The following is a 20,858-nucleotide window of genomic DNA, read 5'->3' as shown; positions in this document are numbered from 1 at the left end:
TTAAAAAGAAGTTAAAAGGTACAGTGACTAAAGTGAAATCCCTGCAAGCTGCATGGGCGCTTTTTAAAGACGCCATAATAGAGGCCCAACTTCAATGTATACCCCAAATTAAGAAACACAGTAAAAGAACTAAAGAAGAGCCACTGAGGCTTAACAACCATGTAAAAGAAGCAGTGAGAGATAAAAAGACTTCCTTTAAATAGTGGAAGTCAAATCCTAGTCAGCATAAACACTGCCAAATTAAGTGCAAGAGTGTAATAAGACAAGCCAAAGAGGAGTTTGAAGAACGGCTAGCCAGAAACTCCAAAGGTAATAACAAAATGTTTTTTAAGTACGTCAGAAGCAGGAAGCCTGCTAAACAACCAGTGGGGCCCCTTGATGATCGAGATACAAAAGGAGCGCTTAAAGTAGATAAAGTCATTGCGGAGAAACTAAATGGATTCTTTGCTTCAGTCTTCATGGCTGAGGATGTTAGGGTGATTCCCAAACCTGAGCTGGCTTTTGTAGGTGACAAATCTGAGGAACTGTCACAGATTGAAGTGTCACTAGAGGAGGTTTTGGGATTAATTGATAAACTCAACAAGTCACCGGGACCAGATGGCATTCACCCAAGAGTTCTGAAAGAACTCAAATGTGAAGTTGCAGAACTATTAACTAAGGTTTGTAACCTGTCCTTTAAATCGGCTTCTGTACCCAATGACTGGAAGTTAGCTAACGTAACACCAATATTTAAAAAGGGCTCTAGACGTGATCCCAGCAATTACAGACCGGTAAGTCTAACGTCGGTACTGAGCAAATTAGTCAAAACAATAGTTAAGCATAAAATTATCAGACACATAGAAAAACATAAACTGTTCAGCAATAGTCAACATGGTTTCTGTAAAGGGAAATCGTGTCTTACTAATCTATTAGAGCTCTTTGAAGGGGTCAACAAACAAGTGGACAAGGGGGATCCAGTGGTACTTAGACTTCCAGAAAGCCTTTGACAAAGTCCCTCACCAAAGGCTGTTATGTAAATTAAGCTGTCATGGGATAAAAGGGAAAGTCCTTTCATGGATTGAGAACTGGTTAAAAGACAGAGAACAAAGGGTAGGAATTAATGGTAAATTCTCAGAATGGAGAGGGGTATCTAGTGGTGTTCCCCAAGGGTCAGTCCTACGACCAATCCTATTCAATTTATTCATAAATGATCTGGAGAAAGGGGTAAACAGTGAGGTGGCAAAGTTTGCAGATGATACTAAACTGCTCAAGATAGTTAAAACCAAAGCAGATTGTGAAGAACTTCAAAAAGATCTCACAAAACTAAGTGATTGGGCAACAAAATGGCAAATGAAATTTAATGTGGATAAATGTAAAGTAATGTACATTGGAAAAAATAACCCCAACTATACATACAATATGGTGGGGGCAGTGTGCAGAGGCAGTCAAAAAAGCAAACAGGATGTTAGGAATCATTAAAAAGAGGATAGAGAATAAGTTGGAGAATATCTTATTGCCCTTATATAAATCGATGGTACGCCCACATCTCGAATACTGCGTACAGATGTGGTCTCCTCACTTCAAAAAAGATATACTGGCACTAGAAAAAGGCAACTAAAATGATTAGGGGTTTGGAGAGGGTCCCATATAAGGAAAGATTAAAGAGGCTAGGACTCTTCAGCTTGGAAAAGGGGAGACTAAGGGGGGATATGATAGAGGTATATAAAATCATGAGTGATGTGGAGAAAGTGGATAAGGAAAAGTTATTTACTTATTCTCATAATACAAGAACTAGGGGTCACCAAATGAAATTAATAGGAAGCAGGTTTAAAACAAATAAAAGGACGTTCTTCTTCACGCAGCGCACAGTCAACTTGTGGAACTCCTTATCTGAGGAGGTTGTGAAGGCTAGGACTATAACAGCGTTTAAAAGAGAACTGGATAAATTCATGGTGGTTAAGTCCATAAATGGCTATTAGCCAGGATGGGTAAGGAATGATGTCCCTAGCCTCTGTTCATCAGAGGATGGAGATGGATGGCAGGAGAGAGATCACTTGATCATTGCCTGTTAGGTTCACTCCCTCTGGGGCACCTGGCATTGGCCACTGTCAGTAGACAGATACTGGGCTAGATGGACCTTTGGTCTGACCCGGTACGGCCATTTTTATGTTATTATGTTCTTAAGTTAAATTCTAGTGAAGAAAATAGAAAGGAGCATAAACTCTGGCAAATTAAGTGTAAAAATATAATTAGGAAAGCTAAAAAAGAATTTGAAAAACAGCTTGCCAAAAACTCAAAAGGTAATAAAATGTTTTTTAAGTACATCAGAAGCAGGAAGCCTGCTAAACAATCAGTGGGGCCACTGGACGATCAAGATGCTAAAGGAGCACTCAAGGACGATAAGACCATTGCGGAGAAACTAAATGAATTCTTTCCATCAGTCTTCACGGCTGAGGATGTGAGGGAGATTCCCAAACTTGAGCCATTCTTTTTAGGTGACAAATCTGAGGAACTGTCCCAGATTGAGGTGTCACTAGAGGAGGTTTTGGAACAAACTGATAAACTAAATAGTACCATGTGGTCCTGGTGACTTAATATTCACCCAAGAGTTCTGAAGGAACTCAACTTTGAAATTGCAGAACTACTAACCATAGTCTGTAACCTATCATTTAAATCAGCTTCTGTACCAAATGACTGGAGGATAGCTAATGTGACGCCAATTTTCAAAAAGGGCTCCAGAGGTGATCCCGGCAATTACAGGCCAGTAAGCCTGACTTCAGTACCGGGCAAATTGGTTGAAACTATAGTAAAGAACAAAATTGTAAAATGCACAGATGAACAAAATTTGTTGGGAAAGAGTAACCATGGTTTCTGTAAAGGGAAATCATAAGAACATAAGAGAGGCCGTACCGGGTCAGACCAAAGGTCCATCTAGCCCAGTATCTGTCTACCGACAGTGGCCAATGCCAGGTGTTCCAGAGGGAGTGAATCTAACAGGCAATGATCAAGTGATCTCTCTCCTGCCATCCATCTCCATCCTCTGACGAACAGAGGCTAGGGACACCATTCCTACCCATCCTAGCTAATAGCCATTTATGGACTTAGCCACCATGAATTTATCCAGTCCCCTTTTAAACATTTTTATAGTCCTAGCCTTCACAACCTCCTCAGGTAAGGAGTTCCACAAGTTGACTGTGCGCTGCGTGAAGAAGAACTTCCTTTTATTTGTTTTAAACCTGCTGCCTATTAATTTCATTTGGTGACCCCTAGTTCTTGTATTATGGGAATAAGTAAATAACTTTTCCTTATCCACTTTCTCAACATCACTCATGATTTTATATACCTCTATCATGTCCCCCCTTAGTCTTCTCTTTTCCAAGCTGAAGAGTCCTAGCCTCTTTAATCTTTCCTCGTATGGGACCCTCTCTAAACCCCTAATCATTTTAGTTGCCCTTTTCTGAACCTTTTCTAGTGCTAGAATATCTTTTTTGAGATGAGGAGACCACATCTGTACACAGTATTCGAGATGTGGGCGTACCATGGATTTATATAAGGGCAATAATATATTCTCAGTCTTATTCTCTATCCCCTTTTTAATGATTCCTAACATCCTATTTGCTTTTTTGACCGCCTCTGCACACTGCGTGGACATCTTCAGAGAACTATCCACGATGACGCCAAGATCTTTTTCCTGACTCGTTGTAGCTAAGTTAGCCCCCATCATGTTGTATGTATAGTTGGGGTTATTTTTTCCAATGTGCAATACTTTACATTTATCCACATTAAATTTCATTTGCCATTTTGTTGCCCAATCACTTAGTTTTGTGAGATCTTTTTGAAGTTATTCACAATCTGCTTTGGTCTTAACTATCTTGAGAAATTTAGTATCATCTGCAAACTTGGCCACCTCACTGTTTACCCCTTTCTCCAGATCATTTATGAATAAATTGAATAGGATTGGTCCTATTGCCTCACCAATCTACTATAATTCTTTGAGGAAGTCAACAAGCATGTGGAAGTCATTGTGTATAGTTCTCTGAAAACATACACTCAATGTGCAGCGACAATAAAAAAAGTGAACAGAATGTTGGGAATCATTAAGAAAGGGATAGATAATAAAACAGAAAATATCATATTGCCGCTACATAAATTTTTACTCCTGTTGGAATTTTGCAATTTTACTATGGCTCCAAATGGAACAATTGCAGAAGTCTAACAGGAGTAATAAGTAATAATAAATCCATGGTAAATCCTATATTCTGCATGCAGATGTGGTCGCCCCATCTCAAAATATATATATCATAATTGGAAAAGTTTCAGAAAAGGGCAACAAAAACAATTAGGGGTATGAAACAGCTTCTGTATGAAGAGATATTAATAAGACTAGAGCTTTTCAGCTTGGAAAAGAGACAATTAAGGGGGGATATAATAAAAGTCTATAAAATCATGACTGGCAAGGAGAAAGTAAATAAGTGTTATTTACTCCTTCTTATAACATAGGAACTAGTGGTCACCAAATGAAATTAATAGGCAGCAGGTTTAAAACAAACAAAAGGAAGTATTTCTTCACACAATCCACAGTCAACCTGTGGAACTCCTTGCCAGAGGATGTTGTGAAGGCCAATGATTTAAACAGGATTTTACAGGGTTCAAAAGAGAACTAGATAAATTCATGGTCCATCGATGGCTATTAGCCAGGATGGGCAGGAATGGTGTCCCTAAGAGCGACAGGGAATGGATCACTTGATGATTACATGCGCTGTTCATCCTCTCTGGGGCACTGGGCATTGGCTACTGTCAGAAGACAGTGTACTGGGCTAGACGGACCTTTGGTCTGACCCAGTATGGCCGTTCTTATGTATGACAACACCGGTCATGTGGATCCGTGACAATGAAACATGACAGTCCTCCCCTTTCCTTTCCTTCCTCCAATTCTTACCTCCCTCTCCCTCGCAGATGTGAACATTTTTCCATCTGCTCTCCTCCTAACCCCTTCACTCACCCCACAGACCCCATCCCATCTCCTTATCTACTCCCTCCCATACTTTTCTCTTTAACCTTTCACTCTCCTCTGGCTCTTTCCCCCTCACAATATGAACACACTTCAGCATCTTCCATCTTAAAGACCTTTGACTCCATTTGCCTCCCCAGCTACTGCCCCTTCTCCCTTTCATCTCTCAGCTCATTGAATGTGCCTCTGCAATCGCTGTCTGGAGTTCCCGTCCTCCACTTCCCTCCTAGACCGTCCTCACCCCGGCCTCCACCCCTTGCACTCCAGGGAAATCGCTCCTGACAAAGTCTGTAATGACTCTTCCTAGCTAGCACTCAGACTCAGTGCTCCATCCTCACCCTCCTTGGTTTGCCAGCCGCCTCTGGCACCATTCACCATGTTGTTCTTGATATCTTGTCCCCCTTGACTTCTTTATCTCTGTCCCCTCCTGGGTCCCCTCTGACCTCTCTAATCACTCCTTCACCGTGTCCATCAGAGGATCTTCCTCATCCCCCCTCCAGCTTTCTATGGGGTTCTGTCCCCCCAGGGCTCTGTCCTTGGTCCCCTCTACACCTCATCTCTGGGCAAAGTCATTTGCAAAGACAAATTCAACTACCATCTCCACACTGATGACTCACAGATCTACCTATCCACTCCAAACTTGTCTCTTTCTGCTCAAACTACAATCTTGGCCTGTCTCTCTGACGGCTCCTTGTGGTTGTCTCGTCATCAGCTCAAGCTCCATGTGGTTAAAACAGAGTTCCCAATCTTCCCCCCAAGACCTCCCTGCTACCTCCTTTGTCAGTCACTGTGGATAACGCCACCATCCTGCCTGTCACTCAGGATCGTAACCTGGGTGTCATCTTTGACTCGGATCTCTCTCTAGGTCCTCACATCCAGGTTATGTCTAAGGGCATGGCTACACTTGCAGAGGTAGAGCGCTGAGAGTTAAACCCGCCTTCGGAGAGTGCAGTAGGGAAAGTGCTGCAGTCTGTACACATTGACAGCTGCAAGTGCACTGGCCTGGCCACATTTGTGGCACTTGCAGCGGTCCATTATGGGCAGCTATCCCACAGAGCACCTCTTCCCATTCTGGCGCTGTGGCTTGTGGGAAGGGGGCGTGGACTGTGGGATATTCTGGGTCCTGTCCCAACACTCCATGATGCATCAGTTCACATCCCAGCATTTCCTTTGCTTCCATCCACATTTGACGCCATCTTTCAACATTTTTTGTACTGCGTGCTCTGTCTTCCCTTTTGGTCTGCGGGAATGGAGCCCGAACTGCTGAGGAATATGCTAATGAGTCTCGCCAGCACGTCACGTTTGGCAGTCGAGTTATTCCTTATGATCCAAAGTGACAGTGAGAGCTCCGATGATATCATCAACTCAAGTAACGCATATGACACGAGTTTGCTTGTGGCATTCACAGACATGCTCACCACTGTGGAACGCCGCTTTTGGGCTTGGGAAACAAGCACTGAATGGTGGGATCACGTCATGCAAGTCTGGGATGATGAGCAGTGGCTGCAGAACTTTTGGATGAGAAAAGCAACTTTCGTGGGACTGTGTGAGGAGCTCACCCCCACCCTGCGGCGCAAGGACACGAGATTGAGAGCTGCCCTGACGGTGGAGAAGCAGGTGGCTATTGCAATCTGGAAGCTGGCAACTCCAAACAGCTAGTGATCAGTCGCTAACCTGTTTGGAATGGGAAAGTTGACGGTTGGAATCGTGTTGATGCAAGTTTGCAGGACCATTAATCGCATCCTGCTCAGAAGAACCATGACTCTGGGTAACGTGCATGACATTGTGGCTGGCTTTGCACAAATGGGTTTCCCTAACTGAGGAGGGGAGATAGATGGCACGGATATTCCAATCCTGGCACCAGCCCACCTAGCCTCTGAGTACGTTAATCGGAAGGGCTATTTCTCTATGGTTCTCCAGGCACTTGTGGATCACCCAGACCAGAAGATCATCATGGGGAAGTTGAAATGCCCATTGTGATCCTTGGAGACCCTGCTTACGCTTTAATGCGGCGGCTCATGAAATCCTACACAGAGAGCCTTGACAGCAGCAAGAAGCGGTTCAACAACAGGCTGATCCAGTGCAGAATGACTCTGGAGTGTGCTTTTAGCCGTTTAAAGGGCCGCTGGCACTCTCTGTATGGGAAGCTGGACCTGGCCGATAACAGCATCCCCACGGTTATATCCGCATGCTGTACCCTCCATAACATTTGTGAAGGGAAGGGTAAAAGATTCACTCAGGCATGGAACTCGGAGGTTCAACACCTGGAGGCTGAATTTGAACAGCCAGAGAGCAGGGCTATTAGAGGGGCCCAGCACAGGGCTGCAAGGATTAGGGATGCCTTAAGGAAAGCCACCAGTCATGTCTGGCGTCCTGCACGGGAGTGAAGTGCAGTGGTTCCAATGTTAGCAGGAATATTGGTTTGCTATGTATAATACACTGACTTGCAGTGCCTGTTGCTTTCCTGGGCTAAGGTATCTTTTACTTTACGCAATAATAAAGTATGTTTTCAAAGCAAAAAAATCCATTTAGTGAAAAGAAAATGCATTTACTGAAAAAAAACAACTGCTTGGGAAACAGAGAGGGCAAGGGGGTGGGGTGGGGAACGGTACAATCACAGATTTGCGTATGTCCTGTTATCATACTCAGCCTTCCTGTTTGGAGTGCTGTGCAATGAGTGCTGCACTTCAGGATGGCTATACTGCATGGTGATGGGGGTTGAGTGCAGTGGGTAAGGGTCGTAGTTTTCCGGGCTGGATGGTGAAGCTACAGGTGTTAGACACAGCTGGTGGCGATCTGCATTGTGCTGGCTGACCCTCCTTCCACTCTCATGCCACACCTGCACTTTTTGAGCATGTCCTCTTTGCTTCTACGTGGGCTCTTCCTGATTCTTTGCAGCCTCTTGGCTGGTGATAACACGGATGGCTGAGATCTCTAGATTGCATCTGTAAAGGCAAAATGCAACACTTAACAGAGGTAGCATTGCTCACACCAGACAGAGCAATGATTCCCCCATACTTAAGGAGGGAAAGCACAGTCTACACAATAGCATAATTTGCCCGTCCTAAAGCGAGTGCACATAATCCCTAGGAGCTCCAAAATGGTGACAAAGCACAGGGTCAAGGGGGACTGATTGTTTCAGGGCCATACTGTCCTCTGGGTTTCTGTGCCTTGAGGAGAGCCAACAGCTCCAGTGGGCCCCTATACTGAACACTGTCCCCATATTTTCCACAGGAGTTCGTTCTGGAAGATATCTCGCTGCTGAGGGTGACCAGGGAAGCAAGGGAGGGTCTTCTACTACAATGCAGCTTCTGCCCCGGCCCATATGCAGCTTGCCTGTGTGCAGCAATGGCCCCCCCGCCCCTCATGGCACAGTGGCGCGGACATATTAGCCTGACTGGGACAAGGACCACAGTGGCTCTCTCACAAAACCTGCGCAAGTGCATTGCCCAGGTTCTGTCTGAGACCTTTGAAGAGCTCATTGAGGCCGATTACCATGATGTGAGAGAGCACATCAACGCCCTATTCCGCATCTAGGTATACATGCAGCCCTAACCCTCTTCGCCCCAAGAGCCCGCACCAAATAACTTCCTTCCCAAAATAAAAGCCGCTTACTGGGAACCTCTTCTGGTGTTTGTCCTTCCCCAAGCACCGGCCACCGCGACTGGCTACCTTCCTCCTGGCTTGAGAACAGCTCCTGGCTGCATGCATCTGGGATGCCGGGGTGTCTTCCTCCTCCTCAGCACCATCGCTCCTGCTTTGCTCCTCCTCCTTCCTTGTTGGACTGGACTCTGAAGTGTCCATAGTGGTCTTTGGAGTGCAGGTGGAATCACCCCCAAGTATCGCGTCCAGCTCTTTGTAAAAACGGCAGGTCACGGGGGCAGAACCGGAGCAGCTGTTTGCCTCACAGGCTTTGCGGTGGGCATTCCACAGCTCCTGCATTGCTGTGCATCTCGGTCATGGCCCTTTTCCATCATGTCCCTTGATATCTGCCCGAAAGTATCATAATTCCGACGGCTGGAGCGCAGCTGGGACTGGACAGCTTCCTCCCCCCAAACACTGATGAGGTCCAGCACCTCGCCATTGCTCCATACTGAGGATCGCCTGGAGGCATGGTCACCTGGAAAGTTGTGCTGCGAGCGCTCCACGCCTTGCTGAGCAAACAAAGGGGATTTTCAAAATTCCCAGAGAATTTAAAAGGCAAGTCTGACGATTGGTCACCTGAGGACAGGGCAATAGAGTTCAAACTGATGATCAGAGTGGCTAGAACACTTCTGGAGGCCGATCAGAGAGCATTAACAGACCAGGGCGTCCACGCTGGCACCGCGGCGCTCCAGCGGGGCACATCAAACATTATTCCACTCGCTGAGGTGGAGAACCAGGAGCGCTCCAGCTGCAGAGTCAGAGCACTCTATGTGCCTTGCCAGTGTGGACGGGTCGTGAGTTAGAGCACACTGGGCTGCTTTAATGTGCTCTAACTCGCACGTGTAGCCATGCCTTTAAGTGTGATTTAAACTGGTTTAGTTAAACCTGGGCAAGAGGCTCTGTGAACACTCCTTTTCCAGTTTAAGGGCTTGTCTACACTGGCAATTGATAGTGCTCTAACTTGCTGGCTCGGGGGTGTGAAAAATCATCCTCCCCCCGAGCACAGCAAGTTTGAGCGCTGTAAAGCGCCAATGTAGACAGGCTTCCAGTGTTCAGCGCTATTCCCCTCATCGACCTGATTTACCAGGAGCGCTGGGAGAGCTCTCTCCACAGTGCTCACGGGTGACCACACTGACAGTTCAAAGCGCAGCTGGGGGAGCACTCCCACGGCAGCACTTTGAGCCATCTAGTGTAGACTTAGCCCAAGAATGGCTTTTTTCCTGCCTTAAGTCAGTGAGGCCTTATCCACATGCAGAGTTGCACCAGTGTAACTAAAGTGATTCAGCTAATCTGGTACAAAGCTCCATGTAGACACTTGTATTCCGATGTAAGAGAAGCTTTTTTCAGTTCAGGTTAAGTTGCTGGGAATCAGTATAAGCTAAACTAAGAAAAGGCCATGGTTATGCCAAAATAAGAAGGTCCATAATTGGGGTTTGCACTGATTTATCTCAACCAGTTTAATTAAACCAGAGCAAGTTTGAAGTGTAGAAAAGGTCCTACTTAACCAAAGCACCTATGAAGCAGTAGAAAGAAAAGCTGTCCTTAGTAAGGGTTCTACACCCCATGGCCCTTCATTTGAGGACTGAGAATTCCCACCCCAGGTCTCTGCTGCTCCAAGGAGACAGAATAAAACAAGGAGGGGAAAAAACACCCTATTTCCCCCTTGTCAGGTCATCTGTTATGTAATGGGCACAGAGGATTTTTCTTTCATCGAAGGCCCAGCCAGGCACCGATGGGAGCTGGTGCTGGATGTAATGCATTAAAAAAGCCAAACCAGCCAGTGAGAACGTGAGCTTGGTCCAGATCTTCTCTGATCATCATCAATGTCCTTCTCTGCCCATGCGCGCGCACACAAACACACTCCTGCAGGCCCCAAGCCAAAGCTCTGCACCACTGGAGTTACACCAGTACTGGGTATGGTCCCCTGAGAGGACGGCCTCCTGTCTCTTTGCTGCAGGGATAACCCGTCACCCCCCATCACCACCACCACTTCTCTGCTTTCGTTCCTGGCCCCTAACATGGCTCGACCCCGTATGGCCAGGCTGCACTGGGGCCTAACCCTGTTTAGGTCAAACCAAGCCTGTTACTGAGGTGACACAAGGGCACCAATGCGCCTTAAACCACTTCAAACAAACCCCAAATCCACCCCGCAGCCTCACTCAGCTCAATACGGGCTGCTGAGCTCCCCAGGGTCTGAGCTGCAGCCTCATGGGGAACAAGGAAGATTCAAGTCCACACTAGGAAAAGCAGGATATGCCTTCCTCTCTTTTCACCCCCACCTTCATTGGGATCCGGAAGCTCTTTATCTGGCAGTTACAGGAGATCTTAACTGCACAAACGCTGCAGCTGTTCTGTGCTCTGCAACAGGAGTTCATGCCCAAACTAATCTGATTAATGCACAGATCCAGGGGCTCCAAACTCTCCCCCAGCTCTAGGGCGCCAACACACCGCCAGAGACAGAGAGGGGTGATACGTTGTGTGTGACGTTGCACCCCATAAGGCTTCATGGAAATAGGCTTATGAATGTATATATGATATAACTGGAATATGTTTTATGCTACATATGCCATGTAACATGTTGTCATAAATAAACAGATCAGGGTTAAGGTCTCTTTTCCCTGGAAAGGGTTAACAAGCTCAGTAACCTGAGAAACACCTGACCAGAGGACCAATCAAGGAACAGGATAATTTCAAATCTCTGTGGAGGGAAGCCTTTGTCTGTGTTCCTTGTTTGCTCAGAGCTCTCTTTGGATCTAAGAGAGGTCAGTCATGTCTCCAAGTTCTCCTGGAGTAGTTTCTACTATTTAATAGTGAGTATTAATTAGAAAGGCCGATTAGTCTTTTGAGTTGCTTTCTATATTTGCAATTGTGTGTTTGCTAAAGGAAATTCTTTATTCCGGTTTGCTGTTACTTTGCTGTTACTGAGAAAGAAAGGGGGAGGGGGAATGCTCTCCAGATTAATAAGTTTAGACCCTGTATTGTTCCATCTTGGTTACAGAGACAGTGACTTTTCTTTTTTTAATCTTTAATAAATTCTTTTCTATTAAGGACTTGGTTAATTCCTTCTCTTGTGGAGATTCAAGGGAAGGGGAGGGGGAGGTGAGTCCCTCTTTGTGTTGAGTCAAGGATTTGACTCGGTGTGTAATCTCTCCAGAGCAGGCTGGAGAGAGGGAAGGAGGGAGGGGAACTGGCTGTTTCTCTCTCTCTGGTGAGATTCAAGGTGTTTGGATCTGTGTTCCCCAGGGGAAGTTTTTGGGGGAACAGGGAGTGTGTCAGACACTTAAAAACTGACTGGTGGCAGCTTTTACTAGATCTAAACTAGGATTTTAGTTTAGAGGGAAACCAAGGCAGGTCCCCACATTGGAACCCAACAGCTCCAAGCGGGGGTGAGACCTATGACACATGTCTATGTAAAAGTTATGATCTACTGAATATATTCATCCTATTTGTATGCATGTGTCTTTATTGTATTTGAAGTTATGAATATTGGCTGTGTATTTGCTTGATTTCTAAGTAGCCTTAGTAAAGGATTTGGTCAGCTTCTTGAGAAAGGAATGTGCAAATTAAGTGCCCAATCAAGAAAAATTTAAAGGACAATGAATCTTGGAAGGCTCCAAACCACATAAGAAGTCTACCTGAGGATGTTCAGGGTAGCATGTAAATAATGGCTGTTGCCTGTAAAAACTGAGTCATGCATGACAATGTGACTTGCCCATGTGACTCCAAAACTCCATCTTGGAGCTGGACTTTGCATAGGAGAGAGGAGGGGGTCTTCACCCACAAGAGAAAGTCTATTTAAACCCCTGAGAGACCCCTCCATTTTGTCTTCAGCTGGCTCAAGAGATACCCTCTCCACCCTCAAGGATACCTGAAAAACAATGGAACAAAGGACAGTAACTACAGAGGGTGTGAGTGATTGCTGGACCTACACTAGAAGGAGACTAGTCTGTAAAAGGAAGCTTACTGGAACACCACTGAAGGTGAGATTTTGTCTGTATTCAGTTTTCTTACTGTATTACACTTGGACTCAGGGGCGGCTCTAGGCACCAGCAAAACAAGCTGGTGCCTAGGGCGGCAAAATGTAGGGGGCGTCCCCTGCCGCTGGGGAGGGTGGCAGGCTGGGCCGGCGGACCTGCCGCAGTCATGCCTGCGGGAGGTCCACCGGAGCCCGGGACAAGCGGACCTGCCGCAGGCATGACTGCGGCGGGTCCCCTCTTCCCGCGGCTCCAGTTGAGCTCCCGCAGGCATGCCTGCGGCAGGTCAACCGGAGCCGCGGTACCACGGCACTCGCCGAAGTCATGCGTGCGGATGGTCCGCTGCTCCCGGTCTCCGGTGTACCTGCCGCAGTCATGCCTGCGGGAGCTCAACCGGAGCCGCGGGAAGAGGGGACCCGCCGCAGGACCGGGGAAGGGCGGCGCAGCGCACCGCGCTGCTTGGGGCAGCCTCATTTCTAGAGCCGCCCCTGCTTGGACTTGCATGTTTTATTTTATTTTACTTGGTAATTCACTTTGTTCTGTCTGTTACTACTTGGAACAACTGAAATCCTACTTTCTGTATTTAATAAAATCACTTTTTATGTATTAAATAACCCAGAGTATGTATTAATACCTGGCGGGGGGGCAAACAGCTGTGCATAGCTCTCTATCAGTGTTATAGAGGGTGAACAATTTATGAGAATAAAGCTTATACAGGGTAAAACAGATTTATTTGAGGTTTGGACTCCATTGTGAGTTGAGCATCCGAGTGCTAAAGACAGGAACACTTCTTAATTTGCTTTCAGTTAAGTCTGCAGTTTGGGGCACGTGGTTCAGACCCTGGGTCTGTGTTGGAGCAGACTGGAGTGTCTGGCTCAGCAAGACAGGGTGCTGGAGTCCCAAGCTGGCAGGAAAAGCAGGGGCAGAAGTAGTCTTGGCACATCAGTTAGCAACCCCAAGGAGGTTTCTGTGATCCAACCCTTCACAAGGGAGTTAAGATCTCCTCCCTAGGATGACACCTCTAAAGACTTGCGTCCACTACAGATACAACCCACTGCCATGGGCAGGCACAGCAGGCATAATAGGCCAGGGGAGGCTCTGCCATCCCCTGGCGCTGCCGCCAGACCCCCGGTTGCAGGATTTTGGAGGGAACTTTTTTCTTTATTATGCCCCATGCAATTCCGGGGTGGCTTCCACTCCCTGTGTTCATCAGTAACCTCCCTGGACTCCAGGAAGCTGAGTGGCAAACAGCCTCCTCCGCTGCCCGGGAGCCTGCATGGGGTATAGCAAAAGCTTCTGATGGAGGAGAGTGAGAGGCCTTAGGGGTTGGGGTCTGGGGAGGGGAGTTGCTACTTGGCTGGCCCAGGGCAGCTCCGGGCAGGTGGGGGGGACAAGGTGGAGACTCAGGGCTTGGGCTGGCCCAGGACTCCTTTGGCTGAAGGGGAACTCGTGACCACGGCTGCTGTGGAGGAGCACAAGCAGAAGGGGCAGACCTGGGGGCTAGCCTCCTCTAAGGAGGGGGCTCCACCCACCGCCCTGGCCCATTTCTTACTGTGGGTGCAACTAGACTGAGGCTGTCACACCTCAGCCCTTTGTAGCCAAGGAGAAGCCACACTCAGGAGTTCCAGGCACTGGGGTTAAAACTGAAGCATCTTCTGGGAGCCATTAAAGGCCAGCGAGACCCTTCATCTAACCCTGGTCTATCTGGGCGGGGGGGGGGGGGTGATTTACTCCCTCTCACTAGCCAGCAGCCTGAGCTCTGCACACAGGAATCGGGTCTGAAAGCCCCGCCCCGCCCTGAGGCGCTGGGAATGGAGCAGCCTGGGCAGCGCCCGGAACCGGGGATTTCCCCGCAGCCTGGGAGCCTCACGGGGCTGCGAGGGGCTTGTCAGCGTGTGCAGCACCCACAGGTGCTGGTCCCAACGGTGCCGCACCCCCTGGCTGGGGGCCGTGGCATTAGATGAAGGGGTCACAGTTCGGGTCAGCGGCTCTCAGCCCCGCCCCCCCCCATTACACACATTGTCCCAGCAGCGCCCCCGGCCCGGCACCCAGCTCCCCCCCCCCCCCGACACCCAGCTCCACCCCCCCGCACCCCCCGGCCCGGCACCCAGCGCCCCCCCCCGCACCCCCCGGCCCGGCACCCAGCGCCCCCCCCCCCCGCACCCCCCGGCCCGGCACCCAGCGCCCCCCCCCGGCCCGGGGTCTCCCCCCGGCACTCACGGGAGTGGCCCCCCCGCGGGGCTACAGCCCCCAGCAGCAGCAGCAGCAGCAGGCGCAGCGCCAGGCCCAGCGCCGCCCCGCAGCGCGGCAGGACTCGGCCCATGGACCCGCTCTCGGCCGGGCCGGCCCCGGGAACTTCGCTGCGCGCTGCCGGCGCCCGAGTCCCCGCTACCGGCCGCGGGACCTCTGCGCCGCGGGGATTGGCTGAGAGGGGAAACGGCCCACCAATAGCGACGCACGGACCCGCCTGCGTCACCGGTCGCTGGGCAGAACCCGGCCGGGCGGGTTGGCGAAGGGGAAGCGAAAGTCTGAGGGGCGGGGGGGAAATGGGGGGATTTGGCGCCGCGGAGAACTTGGCCCCGGGGCTGTGATGACCAGAGCAGCGATTAACTGTAGCCCCCGCCCAGCCCCGCCCCGCTTGGCTAGAGGGGCCAGTCTGACCTTTGCTGGGAGTGTCCCAGGTGGGGAGACCCTGCGCTGCGATCTAGCCCCAGAGACTACAACTCCCATGACGCCCCGGGGGAGCAGTGCGGAGAGGGGGCCGTGGGCTCTGCTTTGGGGCGTGGAGCTGGTGTGGAGCTCTGTCCTGCCAGGAGCTGCTGCTAGGGTGACCAGATGTCCTGATTATATAGGGACAGTCCCGATATTTGGGGCTTTGTCTAATATAGGCTCCTATTACCCCCCACCCCATGTCCCAATTTTTCACACTTCCCATCTGGTCAGGCCAGCTGCTGCTAGGGCGCTGCTGGAGCCTGCTGGGGCTTTGCGCTGCAGGGAGGAGCGGTGTTCCTCAAGGGCTGTTGGTGGCTTCACTGGAGTCAGAGCAGAGACGGTTGCTGTGCTTGGAGCTGACTGAGGTGGGCCTGCAAGGGAGGAACAGTGAGTAACCCCGCCCCCCCCCTCCCGACCCCTTCTGCTTTGGGAAAGTGCTGGCAAGGGAAGGGGCACAGCACAGAGACTGAGTCAGAGGGATCGTCCCATTGACCCGGGACCCAGAGCTGCTGACATTTGGTGGGGCCAATTCCTGTTGGCAGAGGGGTGTGCAGCTTGCTGCCTTGGCTGGACGGATACACAGAACCTGCAGGGTGCTGGCTCCAGCTGCAGCTCTCCAAGCGCTCCCATGCAAGTGTCTAGAACTCTGAACCCCAGAGGAGTGTGCGCTCCGGGGTGGGGTAAATGGGGGCAGTGTAAAGGCCAGTTCTACATTTCATTTATTGCTGTAGCCTGTATTTGTGAATTGATTTTATTCAATTGCCTCCTGTGGATTTAAATTAGTAGTGACATTTAATCTTAGTCTGTTATTCCATTTCTTTAAATTGTTAATTAAAGGTGTGTTAAATCTAATTTAAGTACATTGGATGTATATTATTTATAATTGGTATTTTTAAGTTAGACCAGCGCCACAGATTATTGTTAGAATAGGTTTATTCCTGGAGTGTACGCCATTGTGTGTGTACAGGAGTCCCACCAGGTGGAGGTATCAGCAATTTTAAATTCCTTTAGGAGTAAAGGGCCTGCAGCAGAGAGGTGGAGACAGGAGTCCCACCATGGGCGGTGGGTGAAGGCTTGGGTTGGGGAAGCAAGCCCCAGACCCGCCCCTTCCACCCAGGTCCCCGCCCCTTCCATGCCCAATAGACTCCAGAGGCCAGCCCCCATTGTGGCCGCTGGCCCCTGCCTTGTGCCCCCAGTCCCCTCCCTTTGGCTGCCGCCCACCCCGGTCAAAGCTAGCGCATCCCCCGCAACAACGCACAGCTCCATCTCTCCCCCCGGTCCCAGAATAGCTGGCCAGCCCCAGATCCTCCCCCAACCATTCTCCAGCCCCCGGAGCAAGCTGGAGTGGCCACTCGGCCCCGCTCTGGCCGCTGGACAGCTGCATGGCCCTGTTCCAGGAAGGCTGGGGAGGGGGAGCTGTGGCGTAGCTGGAGAGGGCTGGGGGGAAGCTGGCTGGGGTTGCCTGGCACTCTGGGGAGGTGAGCTGGGGCCATGCAGCTATCCGGCACTGGGGGGAGATGCTAGCCTTAGACAGGTGCCAGTGGCCATAATGGGGCAGGGGGACTGGGGGCGCAGGACAGAGGTCAGTAGCCGCAATTGGGGCTGCGCTCCAGTTGGGGCAGAAGGGGCGGGGCCTTGGGTGGAAGAAGTGGGGCTGGGGCCAGGCCAGCTGTTCACCCACTGCCCATGCCCAGCACCCCGACACCATTATCTCATCTACTCTGAGCTCCTGCTGAACGCAGGCCTGAGAACTTCCAGCGATGCCTGTATGGAGCTCAGTAACTTGTCTGTCATGCAAGGATTTCCAAGCACTTTATGAATTTAATGAATTAGGCCATAGGCTCCAAATTCCACTGTGTCCGGTGGGTGCTCAACCCCACCCCTGCACCACCCTCACCCCTCCCTCATTCCATCCCTTCCCCAAAGTCCCCACCCTCTTCCTGCCCCCATTCCACCCCCTTCCCCCAAGTCCCCGCCCCTGCCCCGCCTCTTCTCTGCCTCCTCTCTGGAGCGGGCCATGTCCCCGCTCCTCCCCTGTGGGAACTTGGCAGATGGGTATGTGAGAGCTGGAGTGTTTAGACTTCAAGGACGGACTAATTAGGCTGTGGACTGTGTAGTGAGATGCTGGCCTTGGGCTGGTTCTCATCTGCCAGTAGGCAGTAAACAGGATAATAAATCAGAAAGTTGTACAGGATGACAATTACCCTATGAAGTTATAGCTGTGCCTGTGTGTATCTTATTAACCAATTAGCAATTGCTTGATTGCCTGCCATAATTGTATATAAGAGCATGCTGGAGAGAAATAAATAACTTTGCTACCAATCACATTGATTGTTGAGCTCTGTCCGTGCCCGCCTGAAAGGCGCTGCGACGCAACACTCCCCCCTCCCTCCTGGAAAGTCCTAAGTACCACCAAACAGCTGTTTGGCAGCGGGAAGCGCTGGAATGTAGGTGGAGGAGTGGAGACACAGCGCACTCGGGGGGGGGGAGGGGATCTTGGCTGCCGATGGGTGCAGAGCACCCACTAATTTTTCCCCGTGGGTACTCCAGCCCAGAGCATCCATGGAGTCGGCACCTATGAATTAGGCCCCCCCAAGCCCCGTTTGTGGGGAGTGATAACATGTAACCCCCACGGAACTGACCTAGCCATGGGCACAGTTTGTGGGGACAGGGAGGCATTACGCCCCAAAAGGGAGGTGAGGTGTGGGGGGGGCACAAGGACCCACATGCCACTGCCCCCTCCCCATTTCTGCAAGCACGGTGGGGGGGGGAGCTCTGTCCTCACACTGCACCACCACCCCCACACCTCTGCAACTGGTCCTAGTGCCTGTTTTTATTGCCCTGCAGTGTGCTAGGTGCCCTGCATGGTCACATCCTTTCCCTATACAATGGGGAGGGGAGAAGGGGGTAGGGTGAAGCGGGGGGAAGGGGCTGTGGGGAAGGAAGGGGGATGGGATAGGGCAGGGGGAAGAGAAGGGGAAATGGGGGGACATGAGGAGAGGAAGGGGGCTTAGGGTTACTGTATTTCAGGTTCCCAAAAAGAGGAGATGGAGGGGGAGCAGGAGGAGGAGGATGGGGAAGTGTGTGTGTGGGAGGGGTTCAGTTGGGGGTTCTGGAGGGTACAGAGGAGCTGGGGGTACAGTTGGGGTGTAGTTGGGGAACTGGAGGGGGACCTGGGGTGAAGATGGAGGGTACAGTTGGGGAACTGCAGGTGGAGGTGGGGGGAGGGGGAGCAGGGGGTACAGTTGGGAGCACTGAGGCAGTACCTGCGGCTGGGGGGTAGTGTTTCTCCCTGTCATGGTGGCAGGGCAGCTGGCACAAACCCAGGACCTGGTGCCAGTCCCTCAGTCAGTCCCTTCCCGTGTGCCGGCTGGGAGCCGGGGCCTGGCTGGGCGGGATCTGGCAGCTGTGGCTGCAAGGGAACAACGGACCAATCACCAGTGGAGGAAGGGGAGGAGCCAATCGGGAAGCAGATCATTCGCGGCTCTTTCTGAGCGGCAGCGTCTGCGCTACAAAACCCCAGGACGTTGCCTGTTGTTTGAAAACCCGTCCGAATGGAGAAAGCCGGCTCACAGGAGAGGCACTGTCTGGGGAAATAGCACGTAGGGTAACCCTGGCCAGCTCCCGGGCTGAGGTTGCCACAGTAGACAGCTGCAGCAGCTGGGGCTCCCCTGTTAAGCCAGCCCATTTCCCCCAGCACCGGCAGCCCAGGTACCTCTCTGGGCGGGCGGAAAGAGCCAGTGAGCCAAGGGAACTGGCTTCGGTGCGCACGGCCCCTGTTAATAGAGCCCTCAAACTACAGCCATGCCTAGGCCCCAGGGCTCTGTGTGCGAGGGGGGGCTCACAGCTCTGGCAGGAGGGGGGCCGAGGGCAGGCTCAGAGTCACTGGGTAACCTGCGGGGGAGGGAGGAGAGATACTGTGTAGCATGTCAGGGGCCCCATCGGCGTGGGGGAGGGTGGCAGGTGCCTGCTCAGAGGAGGGGGCAGAGTCAAATGATTGACAAAGGACAGCCCAGGAAGAAGAGCTAACCTGACCCATAGGGAGTGAGGTGCCTCTCGCCTGAGAAGCCATTTTGGAGGGGTCTGGGGCTGGCCACAGCAAGGGCAGGGTTGGCTGTGGGGGCTGGTGAGGCCCAGGCCGGAATTCAGGATCCCTCTTAGAACAGCAACACCCATCAGCCTGGCCCTTTCCCCCTCCAGGGTGATGCCCAGTTTAGAGTTTTGTTGCAAAAATTCCCCATCCAGCCCGGCTGAGTTAGCCCCCCGCCCCCCAGCTGAGATCAGTCACCACGTGGCCCCATTGCTCTGGCTGCTGGGGCAGGGTTGCTGCTGGCTGGGAGCGTGTCTGAATGCTGGAGTGGGAGACAAACGTTGGGCATTTAGTAGAGTTATTGTAACCTGCACCCAGAGCCCTGCACCCCTTTGGGTGAGGGGAAATCCTAGGGGCAGAAGCAGCCTGACTCCTGCGTGAAGAGGATCCCAGCCAGCAGCGATCCTCAGCCCCTCTGCAGTGACTGAGGCATCCAGAGCCATCTCTAAACCTACTGTGTCACCATCCTTTATCCTTTAGTTAGCTAGTCAGGGAGAGTGTTTGTTTGGGAGACCCCCCTGCTCCCTGAACTGTGTCCTCAAGCCAGGGGGTCAGGGGGTTGCGGATTTTATTACCTGCTGCTGCCTATAAATCTGCACAGGGACTTACCACCCTATCCCAAGTGTGAGTCACTTGGGCAGCACTGAGCCCACCCAGCCATATTACTAACAGCTGAACAGATGATATCGTGGTCACAGGTCATCAAGGGCCCCTACAAAGTACGTGTGCCAACAGGACCCGCATTTTATATTTGCTTTATCAGGTCAGGTGCCTGAGGAAATTCATCTGTATTATCAGCATGGGCACCGATGACCCTGAGAATAGTGTTTTAACCGGTTACATTATATTTACCTCCTGTTTAATATAATTACTGTGTTGAAGTGTGTGTGTGTGTGTGTGTCTTATTTCTTGGGAGCCTCCAAATATCTGGCAGGTAAGTGGGGGTTACACTGGTGTTAGAATTTCCCTCCTAAGCTGCCCTGATGATCCTGCCAGGAAGGGGCACGGGGTGTGGAGGCACCGCCAAATAAATTCATATGGGAAGAAAATAAGGAAGTTAGAGCTGGAGGCAGGACCCAGAAGAACCCAGGCCTGTCCATCAAAGCCTGTAAGGAGATTACAACCATTCGGGATAGCCTGGTGGGTGGGGCACGGAGATGCTGTGGAATGTGAGACACTTTACTATATTGTCGATACCAGTATTATAAAATTGCGATGAATTGTGCTAGATATGCCATGTGAGGTATCTGTGAAAATGTTAAGATTTGCCACGTATGATGATCTTATTTATATGTTTGTAGTGTGAGTTAGAGACATGTTGAGTATATCTGTGTTTCCAAACTTGTGCTGTGTTTCTGGGTGACACCCCCCCACAGAATGGCATCAGCACAGTCTGGCCTGTTCAATGGCCCATTGAGGATCATCAGCTGTACAATGAACCCACTGA

General features: G+C 50.8%; 1 protein-coding gene across 1 annotated transcript in view; it reads right to left on the bottom strand.

Moving 5' to 3' along the window:
• The window catches only part of LOC123355789 (major histocompatibility complex class I-related gene protein-like), a 67,016-nt gene extending 52,029 nt beyond the window's left edge, over positions 1 to 14,987 (bottom strand). The window contains exon 1 of the mRNA XM_044998494.1: positions 14,830 to 14,987. Coding sequence (XP_044854429.1) covers positions 14,830 to 14,932 — 103 coding nt within the window. The 5' untranslated portion in view covers positions 14,933 to 14,987. The remainder of the gene's footprint in view (positions 1 to 14,829) is intronic.
• Positions 14,988 to 20,858: the final 5,871 nt, after the last annotated feature.

Source organism: Mauremys mutica, chromosome 24, assembly GCF_020497125.1.
Source record: "Mauremys mutica isolate MM-2020 ecotype Southern chromosome 24, ASM2049712v1, whole genome shotgun sequence".
In the NCBI taxonomy this organism is placed as follows: domain Eukaryota; kingdom Metazoa; phylum Chordata; order Testudines; family Geoemydidae; genus Mauremys; species Mauremys mutica.
Note: the sequence above shows the minus strand (reverse complement) of the source record. Positions and strands in the feature narration are given on the sequence as shown.